The 16,830-nt window shown below is 56.9% G+C and overlaps 2 protein-coding genes across 2 annotated transcripts; both read right to left on the reverse strand.

The window, feature by feature from the left end:
- Positions 1 to 226: 226 nt before the first annotated feature.
- On the reverse strand, positions 227 to 2,310 carry JUND (JunD proto-oncogene, AP-1 transcription factor subunit). Its single transcript, XM_049877436.1, has one exon. It carries the CDS (start codon positions 1,951 to 1,953, stop codon positions 913 to 915), a length of 1,041 nt encoding a protein of 346 aa, XP_049733393.1. The 5' UTR covers positions 1,954 to 2,310; the 3' UTR covers positions 227 to 912.
- A 261-nt stretch (positions 2,311 to 2,571) lies between these two features.
- Positions 2,572 to 13,679, reverse strand: LOC126071255 (uncharacterized). The gene is made up of 3 exons (XM_049875490.1): positions 13,560 to 13,679; positions 13,068 to 13,340; positions 2,572 to 2,814 (listed from the first exon to the last, which is right to left on the reverse strand). The coding sequence occupies exons 1-3, from the start codon at positions 13,677 to 13,679 to the stop codon at positions 2,605 to 2,607; spliced, it is 603 nt and encodes a 200-aa protein (XP_049731447.1). The 3' UTR covers positions 2,572 to 2,604.
- Positions 13,680 to 16,830: the final 3,151 nt, after the last annotated feature.

The following is a 16,830-nucleotide window of genomic DNA, read 5'->3' on the forward strand; positions in this document are numbered from 1 at the left end:
CAAGGCATCCCCTACCCTCGCCACGCCTGACATCAACCGGCCTGCGTCGAGGCACGCCTAGATGGCGCTCGCTGCGCGACAGATGTGCGCTCCCCGCCCCCAACAGGGAGGAGGCAGGGACCCGTAGAAGGGTAAGGAAGGCCGGGGGAAGGGAGGGCAGGGGTGCGGGCCAGGCCCCACCCGTCAGGCCCCAGCGGGGGAAGAAGGAGGAGGCGGAAAGCCGAGCTGGCGTAACGAGACTTTACTGAAAACAGAAAACCGGGCGAACCAAAGATTACATACAGGAATGTGGACTCCTAGCAAAACAAAAAAACAGAACAAAAAACGGGGGAAGGTGTCAGGAGGACGGAAGGAGAGAGCGAAAGCGCGAAGAGGGAGTGGGGAGGTTTTTTTTTTTTCTTCTTCCCATTTCTTTATAAAACCAACACAAGAAAACACACACGCACACAACCAACGTTTGTTCCCAAATAGAAACATAAATAGGGCAGAATCGAACACTCTGTTTTTCTCTCTTCCAAGGGCAAAAAAAAAAAAAAAAGTAAAAGAAAAGGGAACGCAGAGTGGCGGCTGCGCCCCAGCGGAATCCCCGTCCGCGGTGGTGTACAAAGAGGCGGCCGGGGCACGCAGGTTTGTGCAACACGGGGCGGCCACTCGCGGGGTACAGAGGCAGCGCGAGGGCGAAGGGTCATGCGCTCGCCCCCCGGGAGCAGGGGGTCCAGCTTGTCGATTCCGGGGCGCCCTCTCCAAGTCCTGCGCACCCTCGGGAGGTCCCAGGGACCGCGCCCTCTCCAAGTCCCGTGCGCCCTCGGGGGCTCCTAGGGGCCGCACCCTTCCCGAGTCCGGGGCGCCCACGCCCCCCCCCCGAGCCCGTCCCTCGGGGTTGGGGGCCGCGCATGCGCCCCGCTCGCGGGCTCAGTACGCGGGCACCTGGTGCTGGGACAGCAGCTGGCAGCCGCTGTTGACGTGGCTGAGGACCTTCTGCTTGAGCTGCGCCACCTGCTCGCGCAGCAGGCTGGCGGTGGACGCCAGCTCCGTATTCTGGCTCTTAAGCGTCTTCACTTTTTCCTCGAGGCGCGAGATGCGCTCCAGCTTACGTTTGCGGCACTTGGAGGCGGCGATGCGATTGCGCAGCCGTTTGCGTTCTGCCTTGATGCGCTCCTGCGTGTCCATGTCGATGGGCGACAGCGGCGGGCTCTCGCCGAAGCTCGGTACCTCGGGCACCGTCTGCGGCTCGTCCTTGAGCGCTGCCAGGCGCGGCGGCGGCCCCAGCGCGCCCGGTGGCGGCGGCGGGAAGGGCACAGGTTCGGCGGCGAAGGCCACTGTGGCGGCTCCCCCGGCCGCGCCCGCGCCGCCCGCGTAGCTGCTCAGGTTCGCGTAGACGGGCGCCTCAGGCGCCGGTGCTGCTGGGGCCAGCTCGCCGGGAGGCGCCGAGGCCGCGGCCGCCCCCGAGGGGCCCCCGGCGGCGGCGGCCGCGGCGCCGGCGCCCAGCTGGTTTTGCTTGTGTAGGTCCTCCAGCGCCTTGACGAAGCCTTCGGCGAACTCCTGTTCCTCGCTGGCCGCCACCTTGGGGTAGAGGAACTGCGTGCTGGTCGGCGTGGTAGTAACCAGCCCGTTGGACTGGATGATGAGGCGTTCGAGCTCGGGCGAGGCAAGCTTGAGCAGCCCCAAGTCCGGCGAGGCTAACAGGCCGTCGGGGGGCGCCGCGCCCGGGGCGCCGTCGGCGCGTAGGGGGGCTGGGGGCGGCGCGGCCGCGGGCTTGAGTGCCGCCGCCACCTGCTCGCTCAGGCTCAGCGTCAGCGCGTCCTTCTTCAGCATGCTGCCGGCCGCTGCCGCCGTCGTCGGGGGTCCCCCGGGGAACAGGCGGCCCGCGGACCCGAAGCCACCGCCGCCGGTGCCGCTGGCGCCGCCGCCCAGGCCGCTTAGCGCCTCATCGCTGTAGAAGGGTGTTTCCATCCTCCGCCTCCCCCGCGCCGGCCCCGGGGGAGGGGAGTGGCCGCGGCCGCCCGGGGGGCCCGCGCCCCCCCGTCCCAAGGCGCCTCCGCCCGCCCCGGCCGTGGCCGCTGAGCCCGGCGCTCTGCTGGCGGCGGCTAATGCCGCCGTGCCGCCCGCGCAGCCTTCTTATCACCTCGGGCTGGCGCGATGAGCTCACCGACCCCGCTCGCCATTGGGCACGGGTGACGTCGCTCATTTGCATGGAAGGGCGGTGTTTGGCCTACACCGCCAGCCCGACCGCTGTTGCCCCGGCGACGAGCGGTAAACTGCACAACAACGCGCAGCCTTCTGGGTTGACGTCATGGGGGCGGGCCGCGCCCCCGGCCCGGGAAGCCAGCCCCGGGAGCGCTATTTACGGCCGCGGCCCCCAGTGCCGCCTCCCGCCAAGGCACGTCCGGGGTGGCGTGATGAGTCCGGCCCGGCCCTCCTGCCGCGAGGCCCCGCCCCCGGCCGCGCGTGGGGCCCGGCCGGCAGGGGCGAAGGGCGGGGGCGGGGGCGGGGGCGGGGGCGGGGGTGGGGGCGGGGCCCAGCCCCCGGGGACCGGAGGGGGATGGGGCCCCGGGTGGATAAATACCTCGCAGGCGCTTCAGCGAAACTGCGCAGACAATGCCTCTAGTAGCGCGCGTCTGGGCCTGGCTTTGTGCGCGTGGAGGCTGTGCGGGAAGCTCTCTGCGGGTACGGGGGCCCCCTGCCGTTCTTGGGGTGTATTTGCCCCAGAAAGATGGGGGAGGGGAGAGGGGGTCCTGCAGAAGTTGCTAGAGGCGCTTCGGTTCTGATCTTTTTCACTGGGTGGTGTTTGGAGCGCGATGGCCGACTTCCAGCCTTTACAGACGGGAAACTGAGGCTCAGTGGGGGGGGGGTGACCTGCCGTAGAGCACGCTGGGAGTCAACAAGGCCACGACTGGATCTATCCCGTATAACCTCCTGCCCAGGTGCCTGGGCAGCTGCTGCCCTCAGCCACTCATGGTCTGTCTTTGGTTCAGCCAGAGACTGCTGTGGGTCCCGGGACGAGGGTTCCCCTCTGTGGGCCCCCTGCAGTTCTCCCGCTGCCCTACGGCTGGGCCAATGAGGCAGCAATCTGGTAGGAATCAGCAGCTGGTAATTATTACCTGCTTGTTACTATTACCATGGCTGTTAAGGCTTAATGGGCCGCCATTAAGGCTGGCTGGGAAGGGGATCATCACCCCTCCCCCAGGCTCCCAGGGGATCCTTCAGACATCTGGATCTTAGAGGCTTTCCCAGTGTACTCCCCCCCCCGCCCCCCGCCTTCAGGATACAGCCCACTCCTCCTTCTGACCCCTGGCTGACCTCCCTCTCACTCTCTCAGATCCAGAGCTTCTCAGCTGAACCTCCCAACTCATCCCTGCTACAGGGTCTTTGCACATGCTGTGCCAGCTCCCAGTGAGAGACAGAGTGCTCATCCTCAGGGAGGCCCCAGACATTATTCCTGTCAAAGTCTCAAAAACCATGGGAAATTAAGGGGTGCACCATGAGCCCCCGTAAGACAAGGACCTTATCTACCTTGGGCCTTATCTACTCCTGGCTCATCGGTCTCAGGCCTGCAGGTTTCTGCCACACAGTGAATGCTCAGTGGACATATGTGGGGCTGGAACACTGCCTCGCTAGGCTGGTTGCTGTGGGTGGTCTCTGGCCTCAGTTTGTCTCACTGACCCCTGGGTGTGAGCACCCTCTCCTCTTCCATGCCCATGCCGCCCCACCCCTACCTGGGCTCTGGGGCTAAATCTGGCAGGGGAGAGGCTGGCACCATTGCAAGGAGGCCTGACAGCCTCGGATGCTTTTCTGGAGGGCTGGGGTGTGGGTTTGTTTTGTCTCCAGACAGGAGGAGCCTTGTTTGTGTGTCCTTGTATGTCTGGGTGTATGTCTGTGAGTGTAGCTCTGTGTGCCTGTGTGTGTCCATATGTGGTTTGTTTACCTGTGTGTGTCCATATGTGGTTTGTTTACCTGTGTAGTGGGTCTCTGGTGTGTGCCTGTGTGTTCATGTGTCTGGGTCTGTGTGTCTGAGTGTGTCATGTTTGTGTGTGAGGTCTGCGTGCTGTGAGTCCATGTGTATGTCCATGTGAAGGCTGTCTGTGGTTCTTTGTGCTGTGTGTCTTGTCTGTATGCTCGGGTAGAGTGTGTGTGTGTGTGTGTGTGTGTGTGTGTGTCCATGTGTCTGTGCGTTGGGTCTGTGTGCCATATGGGTCCGTATGTGTGTCCATGTGAGGGGCGTCTATGGGTCCTTGTGCTGTATGTGTCTGTGTCCGTGTCCATGTCCGTGTGAGTCCATGTGTCTGTCTGTGGGTCTCTGTGCCCACCAAACCTTTCTTCCTGGAGCCAAGTCCTAGCCCAGGCAAAGGGACTCTGCAAGAGATTCGGCCCCTTCCCTGTAGCTAGCCCTACGCTGGGACCCTCTTTGGACCTCAGTTTACCCACAGTGCTGTGGATCAGATTGGAGATGATGAGCGGTGGTTCTCCCTGAGGCAGAGATGGGAGGGTGAGTAGGCAGCCAGGCCAAGTCCAACTTGTCACAGGCCCTGCCCTGACCTTGGACCTTGGCCTTGGCAGGTGGGCGTGGGCCTGGGAGCCCTGGGCAGAGCCACCCTGAGCTGAATGATGGACAGGCTGCAGGCCTCAAAAACTGAGGCACATGGAGGCCAAAGTAGAGGTCTGAGGCCTCATAGAAGGCCCACCACCTTCAGTTCCCTGCCACTCCCTGGCTGTCACCTTTAGCCAGTCAGTTCACCTTTCTGGGCCTCCTTTTCCATCTCCTGAAAGGAGTACAGTGATTATTGTTGGGAGGATTTGAAGAAATTGTAGGGGCTTAATAAAAGTTTCCTATTGTTTTGGAGCCCTGGTAACGCATTGGTTCAGATCTCACCTGCTAACCAAAAGGTTGGCAGTTTGAATCCACCAGCCTCTCCTAGGAAACCCTATGGAGCAGTTCTACTTTGTCCTGTAGGGTCAGTATGAACCAGAATTGTCTGGACTGCAACGGGTTTTTTTGGATCTTTGTTTTACTTTATCATTATTTGACCAAGCTTAACTGTAGTTCTTTGGAGTTCCTTCCATCTGGAGTACCCTTCCTTCACCTCCTGGAAAACTCCAATTCATCCCTCAAAATCCACCTCCAATCCCCCTTCCTCCAGGAAGCCTTCCCTGACCACATCCCTCAGGGCTCCTCTAAATTCCCTTTCTAGCCAGTCCTGCCTCTCCGTTTTTGTTTGGCTCTGTTTCCCCCAGACTGGGGTGGGGGATCCTCAGTGCTGGACAAAACCAGTTGCTGTCAAGTTGCTTCCTACTCATAGTGACCCCATAGGACAGAATAGAACTGCCTCATAGGGTTTCCAAGGAACGGCTGGTTGGTTCGAACTGCTGACCTTTCGGTTAGCAGCTGAGCTCTTAACCACTGTGCCACCAGGGCTCCTAGGCCTGGGCAGGGAGAACCGATTCTGGTCATATAGTCTGGGTACCTCCCCTTGGCAGCCTCTGCCACCCCTTTTGTCTTTGCACTTGCTGTTCCCTCTGCCCCTGATGTCTATCCCCACCCCCTCCTTCTCCAAGTGGAAAATTCTTCCAGCCAGGGAGCCCTCAGGGCCACCAGCCCCACCCCGACATCTGGCCCATCACTGACCCCAGGGAGCCTGGAGCAGCTGTATCCAGTTCTGTCCTTCCAGACAGTAGCTCCCCAAGTTGGGGCTAAGGGCTCCCAGGGCAAGCCGGGGGAAACCGAAATTCCATACAGTGAACTCAAGGTAACTCTCATTCATTCGCTCATCATACTCTGATTGAGCCCCTACTGTGAGTTGAGAGCTGGGACATCCGTGGACACCCCCATCCTCAGGACCCAGTCTGAGGGGGGGCAAGACAAACCTGGCGTCGAGGTGCATAAGTGATGTGCCCCCTATAAAGGGAAAGGGGGGAAATTTTTAGAGTCAGTAATCTGGGAGGCCACCATCGGTCTGTCAGTTTCTAGTACTGTAGAAACCAAAAAAACCAAACCCAGTGCCGTCGAGTCGATTCTGACTCATAGCGACCTTACAGGACAGTAGAACTGCCCTGCAGAGCTTCCAAGGAGTGCCTGGCAGATTCGAACTGCCAACCGTTTGGTTAGCAGCCATAGCACTTAACCACTATGCCACCAAGGTTTCCTCTAGTACTGCAGTGGCTTGCATGTTGCCGTGACACTGGAAGCTGTTGTTGGTAGGTGCTGTGGAATTGATTTCAATTCGTAGTTACCCCATGTGACAGAGTAGAACTGCCCTGTAGAGTTTTCTAGGCTGTAATCTAGGATCTGTAGTTGGAAAATATGGCCTTGGTGATAGAAATGATGCCGGAGATCACATGATAGAATTTTGCAAGACCAATGACGTCTTCATTGCAAATACCTTTTTTCACCAACATGAACGGTAACTATACACGCAGACCTCACCAGATGGAATACACAAAATCAAATCGACTACATCTGTGGAAAGAGACAATGGAAAAGCTCAATATCATGAGTCAGAACAAGGCTGGGGGCTGACTGTGGAACAGACCATCGGTTGCTCACATGCAAGTTCAAACTGAAACTGGAGAAAATTAGAACAAGTCGATGACAGTCAAAATACAATCTTGAGTATATCTCACCTGAATTTAGAGACCATCTCAAGATTTGACTTGTTGAACACTAATGATTGAAGACCGGACAAGTTGTGGAATGACATCAAGGACATCATGCATGAAGAAAGCAAGAGGTCGTTAAAAAGACAAGAAAAGACCAAAATGGATGTCAGAAGAGACTCAAACTTGCTCTTGAACATCGAGTAGCTAAAGCAAAAGGAAGAAATGATGAAGTAAAAGAGCTGAACAGAAGATTTCAAAGGGCAGCTCAAGAAGACAAAGTATGATGACATGTGGAAAGACCTGGGGATAGAAAATCAAAAGGAAAGAACACAGTCGGCGTTTCTCAAGCCGAATGAACTGAAAAAAAAAAAAAATTCAAGCCTTGAGTTGCAATAGTCAAGGATTCTATGGGGAAAATATTAAACAATGCAGGAAGCATTAAAAAAAGATGGAAGGAATACACAGAGTCAGTATACCAAAAAGAATTGGTCAACGTTCAGCTATTTCAGAAGGTAGCATATGATCAGGAACCGATGGCACTGAAGAAAGAAGCCCAAGCTGCACTGAAGGCACTGGAGAAAAACAAGGCTCCAGGCGGGAACTGATGGAATACCAATTGAGATGTTTCAACAAATGGATGCAGCACTGGAAGTGGTCACTCGTCTATTGCCAAGAAATATGGAAGACAGCTACCTGGCCAACTGACTGGAAGAGATCCATATTTATGCCTATTCCCAAGAAAGGTCATACACCCAAACACGGAAATTATCGAACAACACTTACCACGTGCAAGCAGAATTTTGCTGAAGATCATTCAAAAGTGGTTGCTGCAGTATATCAACAGGAAACTACCAGAAATTCAAGCCAGTTTCAGAAGAGGACATGGAACCAGGGATATGATGGCTGATGTCAGATGGATCCTGGTTGAAAGCAGAGAATACCAGAAAGATGTTTACCTGTGTTTTATTGACTATACAAAGGCATTAGACTGTGTGGATCATAACAAATTATGGATAACATTGGAAAGAATGTGAATTCCAGAAGACTTAATTGTGCTCATGAGGAACCTGTACATAGATCAAGAGGCAGTTGTTCGAACAGAACAAGGCGATAAAGTCAGGAAAAGTGTGCATCAGGGTTGCATCCTTTCACCATACCTATTCAATCTATATGCTGAGCAAGTAATCCAAGAAGCTGGACTGTATGAAGAAGAATGGGGCAGCAGGATTGGAGGAAGACTCAACAACCTGTGTTATGCAGACGACACAACCTTGCTTGTTGAAAGAGGACTTGAAGCACTTACTGATGAAGATCAAAGACCACAGCCTTCAATGTAGATTACACTTCAACATAAAGAAAACAAAATCCTGGACCAATGAACAACATCATTATAAACGGAGAAAAGCCTGAAGTTGTTAAGGATTTCATTTTATCCGGATCCACAATCAACACCCATGGAAGCAGCAAGTCAAGAAATCAAACAACACATTGCTTTAGGCAAATCTGCAAACCAAAACCAAAAAACCAAACCCAGTGCAGTCGAGTCGATTGCGACTCATAGTGACCCTACAGGACAGAGTAGAACTGCCCACTAGAGTTTCCAAGGAGCGCCTGGCAGATTTGAACTGCTGACCCCTTTGGTTAGCAGCTGTAGCACTTAACCACTACGCCACCAGAGTTTCCAAATCTGCAAAAGATCTCTTTAAAGTGTTTAAAAGCAAAGACATCACCTTGAAGACTAAGGTGTGCTTTACCCATGCTATGGTGTTTTCATGGGAAAGCTAGATGAGGAATAAGGAAGGCTGAAGAAGAATTGACACCTTTCAGTTGTGTTGGAGAAGAAGACAATGTACCATGGACTGCCAGTAGAACAAACATCTGTCTTGGAAGAAGTATGAACAGAATGTTTCTTAGAAACAAGGATGGCCAGACTATGTCTCGTATAATTTGGACATGTTATCAGAAGGAATCAGTCCCTGGAGAAGAACATTATGCTTGGTAGAGTATCATTGAAAAAGAGGAAGACCCTCAAGGAGATGGATTGACACAGTGGCAGCAACAATGGGCTTAAGCATAGCAACGATTGTGAGGATGGGGTAGGACCAGGTGGTGCTTCCTTCTGTGGTACATAGATAGGGTCACTACGAGTCGAAACTGACTGGACGGCATCTAGCAACCACAACAACAGTCTTTATGGGGCAGATCCCCAGGTCTTTATCCCACAGAGCTAGCTGCTGGGTGAGTCTGAACTGCCAAGCACTTAACCGTTTGGCCACCAGGGCTCCTTTGCTGGAAGCTAGGCCACCGGTATTTAAAACACCAGTAGGGTCACCCACGGTGGACAGGTTTCATGGGGCTTGCAGACTAAGCCTGGGAAGAAAATCCTGGTGATCTACTGCTGAATGTTAGCCAGTGAAAACCCTATGGATCACAACAATATTGGTCAGTATAGTACTGGAAGACAAGCGACCTAGGTTGGAAAAAAAAAAAAAAGGTTGGAAGACACTCAAAATACACAGTAGCTGTAACAATGGACTTGAGCATACCAATGATTGTGAAGATGGTGTAGGACCAGGCAGCATTTGGTTCTGTTATGCACGGGGTTGCCATAAATTGGAGCTGACTCAATGGCACAACAATCTAGGAGGGGCCTCCCAGAAGGTGACACTTAAGGAGGAGCTAGAGCAATGTCGGCCTAATCCCAGGGCCAGGTGTTCCAGGCAGCCAAAACAGCACATGGAAAGGCCCTGAGGCAAGAAGCAGATGAACACATTGATGCTGGGCCGGGAGGCAGGTGTGGCTGGTTGTGGCAAGCCTGGGGAGACAGGATGGTTAGACCCCTGCGGAGGTCAAGGTAGAATGTGTCCACAGGCGGGGGTGGGGCCCTGCCTGGGACTCCGCATTTTCTGCATTTTCCCGTTTATCAAAGTTGCAGTTTATCGAAGTTGCAGAGCAGTGACCGGAGAGGGTATGCCACCGGCTGGGGGTTGGGGTCACACAGCAGAGGCAGGATGGGAACCCGCTCCCCCTCCTACTCCCCCCTTAGCACCCCTCCCCCGTCCTTACTGCCGGGGTTCCAATCTTCGTGGCTCTGTCCTCTCCCCGCCCCCAGCGCAAGGCGATTTACTTTCTTGTTTAAAGCAACCCGCAGCTCAGTTTAGTTTTTGGTTTTGATTTGAAGACCCAGAAACCTAAAATCGATATGATAAAACGGAAAGTCCCAAAGAGAAAGAAAAAAAGCTAAGCAGTAACCAGAGGGGAAGGAGGGGGTGGGACGGAGGGGGCTTCTCGGAGGGTGGGACTTGTTGGGGACTGTATCCAGGGTGGGGGCGGGGCTTGCTGGGGACGGTCCTCAGGCTCTCAGGACCACAGGATGTGGAGGGAGGACTTGCAGGGTACAGTGTCTCCAGTGGGGACAGGGCTTTCTGGGGATGGTTCCCGGTAGCAGGACCAGCTGGCTAGGTGGGTGGGGACCTTTCCAGGGACGGTCCCCCGGCGCTCAAGACCCGCTTGCTGCGTGGGGTGGAAGGGGGCGGCTTGCCAGGGACGCTGCCCCGGGTTGGAGTGGGCCGTGCTGGGGACTGTCCCCCAGTGGCGGGTCCCCGTGGGGCGGCCGGGGGGAGGGGCGCCAGCCTCGGGCTGGAGGGGGGCACGTCTGGCGTCGGCGCATTCCTAAGGATCAGGTTACCCAAGAAGGCTGCGGCACCTCCCCTCCCGCCCCACTTCCGCCCTCTCAGGGAGCAGGAACCGCAGTCACGTCCCGGTTGGACTGCAGGTGTTTGTCCAGCCGCACGGCCGTGGCCTCTGGGCACGGAGGGGACCCAGGTTCTGCCCTCTGGGCTCTGCCCCGGTTAGTCCCAGCCTCACAGAACGTTGTACGAATGGGAAAACTGAGGCGCTATCTCCCCCACCCCCATCACGCACACTGGGGAGAGCCTGCTCTAGGATCGGTGTCCCCGTCGACTGTCCCGGAGGGCAGTGCTGTTCTCAGTCTACCGCAGGTCCAGAAGGACGCTCAGCTTAGCGTTTGTCGATTGACTAACCGACCATTCAGCGTCAACCCTGAGGGTCTCCAGCACAAGGGGAAAACTAGAACTCCACATACCCCCTCTAAGGGCAGGCAAGACCCCTGCATTCATCCAGCATACATTTAATGTGCACCTGCTGTATACCCAGTGCCGGGAAACACCAAAGTTTGAGGGGTCAACAAGGCGGTAAATTCCATTTCATTAGACCAACTTCGGAATATTTTTGATTTTTGTTTTTGCCACCCTCGTGCACCATTATGTATTCATTCAACAACCCTCTGTGGATACCACTCTGTGTGCTAGGGGAGAGGAGTCCACCACCCCCTAGACTTTGGAGCTGATGTTCTCATGGGGGACAGGAAACAACAGTGGAACACATTAAATAAATGTCACTATTTTCCTTTAGGTCAACCCCATTTTTCTGCTTTTACTTCAATAAATATTTTTCAAAAGGGAACCTCCGTGTTACCACCAAGAATGGAAAACCAGTTTCTCTGGCCATAAATAGAAACAAAAAAACTAGCAAATGCAAGCAAAGCCCAGGTATGCCATCCTCAGGGACATGTACTGCTGGGCCTGGAATGGATGGCCCAGAGGTGTCAAAGGCAGACCGGCCCCAAGCCAAGACCTTCTGGGGCCCCCTCATAGTCCCGGTCCCAGCGGGATCCTCCACACAGTAGGTGCTCCACAAATGTTGACTTACTGGCACTGAATCACAGAGTACTATGTGCAGGCTTGACGCGCATTAGCCCACATTCTCTCATAGCCTGAAGGTACTGACCCATTTCTGGGCGACAGACTGAGGCCAGAGTTGTGGCAGATCCCTGGGGCCTCTCTGGAGAGGCTCAGGTTGGTTCATCGAGGCGGAAGCTCCCTCCTTCACCCGGAGGCCTCAGGCCTGTCCCCACCCACGGGACTGAGCCCTGACGTCTTTCCCAGGCTGCCCGTGGATGGGGGAGAGGAATCAAGGAATGAGTGAATAAATAAATGAATGCGTGAAACGAATGAGTAGATGCATCCATGCTGCCAGGAATGAGAAACCCACAACCAGACACTTCCCACCGCAGCACAGCAATGAGGAACGTCTGAGCCCGTTTTTCAGAGAGACAAACTGAGGCTTGGAGCAAAGCATGGCACCAATTCTAGGAGAGAAGAATCGAATCCGGTCTGCTGACCCCGCCCACTGCGGACTGTCTTTCTGGAGGCGGACAGAGGGACTGGGGCTCTGGGGTCCCGCCTGGGGCAAGATGGAGAGCTGGGGCTGGATGGACCCTGGGCCCAGTGTGCTTGTGGTATGGGGCAGAGTCCGCCCAAGAGGAAAGGATTCAGGTCCCTGGGGGCGGGGAGGCTGCCCTGGTCCAGGGGGCTGGTGGGGAGGAGCAGGCTGAGTCCCGGTTGATTAGGAAGGAGGTCTAGGACGAGGAATCTTGGGCAACCCCCAGGGAAGGAACAGATTTGCTTCTCCCTCCCCTGCACGTGCTACACAGAAACGCCAGCACCTCGGACGTGGGGGCGGGGAGACCCCTACTCTAGGCCTCTCGCCTGCATTTCCACCCAGAGGAAGTGGTGAGGATGCGGGGGAGGGCCCCCACTCTCACTTCCCCTGGGGCAGGGCGGGGCCTGCGGGGTCTCCTCCCTCGCCGGGAGACGGGGGAGGGGGGAAACGGGTGGCGCCCCACAAGGATGGGGCCGGGGTCTCTAGAACTGAGCAACCTCCGGGAGGGCCCTAAATTCTCTGGGCTTTGACTGTCCTAATCTGAAAAGTAGGAAGAAACCCTGAGTTGCCTAGTTGGAGAAGACCCCGTCCCAGTCCCGAGAACCAAGTCCCTCTCGCCCTTCCGTCGCGGGGAGACCTAGCCCGCCGCGGTCCCGCCCAGCCAGGAGGGGTCAGAGCAGGGCCGGAGGGAGGGATGGATGGTGCAGTAAACACGGGACGGGACTGGGCGGGCACGGCTTTCCAGGCGGAGGGACCGGCGCGGGACAAGGCTCGGAGGCGTCGCCGGAGCCTCCGGTGGCGGCGGGGTCCTCCCAGGGCCTGAGTGACCGCGGTCCCTCAGCCTGGCCCTGTCCTCGGTGGTCCTAGTTCGGATCCCAGTACTGCCCTCACGCGCGCGTTTGGCGGCGACAGAGGAGTTAAACCCGCGCGGCTGTGAAGAAGGCGGTGGCGTCAGGGACCGACGTCAGGGCGAGGGGGCACTGCGTAGACGCGGACGTTGCGGCCATGGGGGCTGTGCCCCACGCCCTGCTGGAGGCCCTGGGTGGGGGTCCGCCCTCCACCCTGTAAGTGTTTCCCGGGTGCCCTACGTTCCATCTGTGAGAAGGGGAGACTGAGCCACAGAGCAGGCCATGGCCTGGCAGGACTTGAACCTGGGCAGTCCCCGCCCCCAGTCCCAGCTGGCCGGGATTCCGCACACCGCGGGAGGGGAGGAGCGCACCGTTAGATACCTGCAAAATCGCCTGAGTAAACCCCAGGTGGCCCCGAGCTTCCCGCTGTGTCCGGCTAGTCCCCGCGTCAGAGTAGGCCTCAGTTTGCCTAACCAGACAATGGGTAGAGAGCTGGTGTTTGCAGAGTGCCTCCGACCTGCGGACGCTGGGCGCGGCCTGGGCCGGGCGGGGGGTATGAGTCTCACCCAGACAGCAGGAGGAGACCGAGGCGGGAAGAAGGGGGGGGTTTGGGGGGGCACAAGCGAGGTGGGATTCGAATCCGGGTCTGGCTCCCTATCCCCCCCCACCCCCGCTTCCCTGTCTCCTTCCTACCTTCTTCCCCTCCCGCCTATATCCCTCCTTCCCGTCTCCCCCTCTTCCTCCACCTCTCCCCCTCCCCCGCCCCTCCTTCCCTCCCCCGTCCTCCTCTCCTTCAGCTCTCCCACCCGCCCAGCACTGCCGCCCCGCGGGGCCGCTAATTAAATGCAGGGCTGGGGGAGGGGGGCAGCTCACGGTTAACCCCTTCGCCGCCGGGCCTGGGGAGCTGTCCTGAGCTGTGGCGTGGAGAGGCTGGTCTGCCTCTAGACTACCGCCACCCAACCCCGTCCGGCTTCGGGCCCGGGACCAGCTCATTTGATGACAGGGTAGAGAGAGGCCAAGGGCTGACCCAAGGCCCCGGGCGAGGCCAGTGTGCCCAGGGGCTCCGATAGGAGCAACAGTAGATGGAAATAGCCCAGGGGACAGCGTAAGAGTGATGCGAGATAACGAACTGGAGAGAGAGGCAGAGACCATCAGAGAGACTGAGAGATGGAGAGAGAGATAACAGAGTCGGAACAGGAGGAAACCGAGAGGGAACGGAACCGGGAGAGAAGCCAGCCTAGCTGGAGAAGAGGAAACGACCCCACGAAGATGGGGACAGACAGACACAGGGAGAGACAGTGACAGGAACAGAGAGACACCTGGAGAAACAGGGATAGGGAGAGAGTGACAGAGACAAGGAGAGGCAGAGACACATGGAGAGAGAGAGACACAGTGAGAGAAGGGAGAGACAGAAATGGAAACAAAGGGAGAGAAGGGGAGACGGACAGACAGGAACGAAGAGATAGGGAGAGGAAGAGATGCATGGAGAGATAGGGAGAGACAGAAAAACGGAGAGATGGGGGAGGCAGAGACATGGGGGGGACATGGCTGTTTTTAATCAAATTCATGTTCTTCACATGTTCTCGGTGGGAATGGGAACCAGTCTTGTTGCATAAATAGAAGGTGACCCTATAAATACTTGGAGTGCATTGAAGATAAAGTGACCAGCTCCTAGGGCATACAGGGCTTCTGGGGATGCGGCAGCCCAGGAACATTTCCTGCTGCCTGTGGGGTGTGCGGCTGCCTGGGGTTCATGTCCACTGGTCCCAGTGCAGGGCTTACAGCACTAGGAGCCATCGGCAGTGACGGGTCATGTGGGCAGCTGAGGGGCTCTGGGCTGGCCTGGAGGCATGGGTGGGCTCCCTGGGGGACACAGCAGGAGCTGCCCAGGCCTCCCTAGGCCCAGGCCCTGGCCACCTGCCCAGCCTGGCCTGGCCCTCCCACTGGCTGCTGACCTCCAGTGGGGCCTGTGGCCTGAGCACAGGGACTCCCTGCCTGGGGAGCAGTCAGTCACCCCAAGTGCCACCCTTTCCCTGCAGCTCTGGGTTGGGTCAGGAGACCCAAATACTGCATGTCACTCGCTGCCTAGCTGGCCCCTTCTCTGCACACTGCCATATGGAGCTGGGTAAACTGAGACTGGGAGAGGGGCCCAGGGGGTACAGGGTGTGGGCCAGGTGCTGGGCAAGGTGCTGAGGCTGACCCAAGGGCAATAAGAGCTATGAAGAAGGCACAGGAGGGAGAGGGGAGCCTGGGGACAGGGTGAGGGTGGAGGCACTGAGACACTTGTAGGCACAGAGGGATGGGTGTTTCCGGAAGCAGGAACAGTGTGTGCAAAAGCTGGGAGGTGGGACTTTGGCTCAGGAGGAGGCTGGAGTGAATGGAGTAGGGTGAAGTGTGGAAGATGGGGGGTGGGGAGGTTGTAGGGGTACCCAGGTCCTCAGCAATAGTGGTGGGGGGTGGCTCAAGTCCTTGCCAGCCTTGGCAGCGATCCCTGCCTCAGTTTCTCCATCCATGCCCATTTTCCAGGGGAGGCTCTGGGAGCACAGGGACTACTGAGTATTACAGGGACCCACTCTCTGTCCTTTGTGAGTGCCACCCCAACCTCCCCATACCCTCCTGGCTCCCTGCTGCTCTGTCTCCTGTCAGCCAGCTTTCACCCGGAGTGCTCTTCCCATGTGGCCCCCTCCCCAGGCCCTCCTAGGTTCCTCCCTCAGCCCCTCAGTACGGCAAGGCGGTGACCACATCCACCTATCAGGCTTTTTGAAGGTCTAGAAATACTGTGTGTGGAAAGTGACGGAACCTTCCAGTAATATCTAGTCTGCCCTGAGGCTGAAGCAGGATGGGTCAATATCTATGTTGTCTGAGCATCTGTGGGTAGAGCAACCGGTTAAGCGCTCAAGTATTAGCCCAAAGGTTGGTGGTTTGAACCGACGCAGAGGTGCCTCAGAGTAAGGCCTGGTGGTCTGCTTCTGAAAGGTCGCAGCCTTGAAAACCCTATTAAGCACAGTGTTTCTCTTCCACATGGGGTTGCCAGGAGTCGGAATCGACTCGACGGCAAACAACCACTCTCTGAGCTTGTCCAGGAGCAGCAATTCAGTGCCCCCCAAGCCCACTTTACAGATGAGCAAACTGAGGCCCAGAGTTCAGTCCTGGCCCTAGGGCACACAGGTTGTGTGATGGGCTCGGCACTGCTACCACCAGGCAGGCTCTGCAGGGAGGAGTGGCTTGGGGTATGGAGGGGCTGATGCCAGTGGAGGAAAGGCAGGCATTGTGGTCCAGTGAGCGCTCTCCGCAACCTGGGTAAAAATATCCATTATCCTCCCCTGCGCCCACCCCTCTACCAGGAGGCGGCCCTGCAGTGGCTGCGGTGACAGGGATGTGCCCGGAGGAGCATCCACCAGCGCCTGCATTGCCATGGTGACACTGACTCAGCAGCAGCCGCAGGTAGAGGCATCTGGTACCCCGCCGCCTCTGTGCTCTCCGGGTGTGGTGGGGTGAGATGGCCGTATGATCCCCAGCCTCCTCCCTGGGGGTGTCTGTTGAGGCTGAAGAGGGGTGGGCAAGACCCAGGGGTAGCTGGTCAAACTCTGCCCCCTTGGATCCTAAAAGCGGGGGGATACTGCTTCTCATCCCACTGACCTGGGTGCTATGTCGGCCTCCCACTCTCTTGCCATCCATCTGTCCATCCACCCACCCATTATCCTTCCATTCATCCATCCACCCACCCATCACTTCACCCACTTTCACACCCATCTCTCCATCTACGTGCTTATCTATTCATCCATTTACTTTTCCATCCGTCCATCCATCTATATGTCCACCCATCCATCTGTATGTCCACCCATCCATCTATATGTCCATCCATTCATCCACCCCTTCCTCCCTCCGTCCTCCATCCAACATGTACTGATTCATTCCACATTTATGGAGTGCCTACTGTGTCACTGGGTTACACAAAAGGTTTGTGGTTAAGCATTTGGCTACTAACCATAAGGTCAGCAGTTCGAATCCCGTAGCTGCTCCTTAGAAACCCTATAGGGCGGTACTACTGTGTCCTACAGGGTTGCTATCAGTTGGAATCGACTCAATGGCAACAAGTTTTTTTTTTTCTTTATTAACCTAAAGTTTGGCTGATTGAACCCAC

The sequence above is a fragment of the Elephas maximus genome, chromosome 3 (assembly GCF_024166365.1).
Source record: "Elephas maximus indicus isolate mEleMax1 chromosome 3, mEleMax1 primary haplotype, whole genome shotgun sequence".
Taxonomy (NCBI): Eukaryota; Metazoa; Chordata; class Mammalia; order Proboscidea; family Elephantidae; genus Elephas; species Elephas maximus.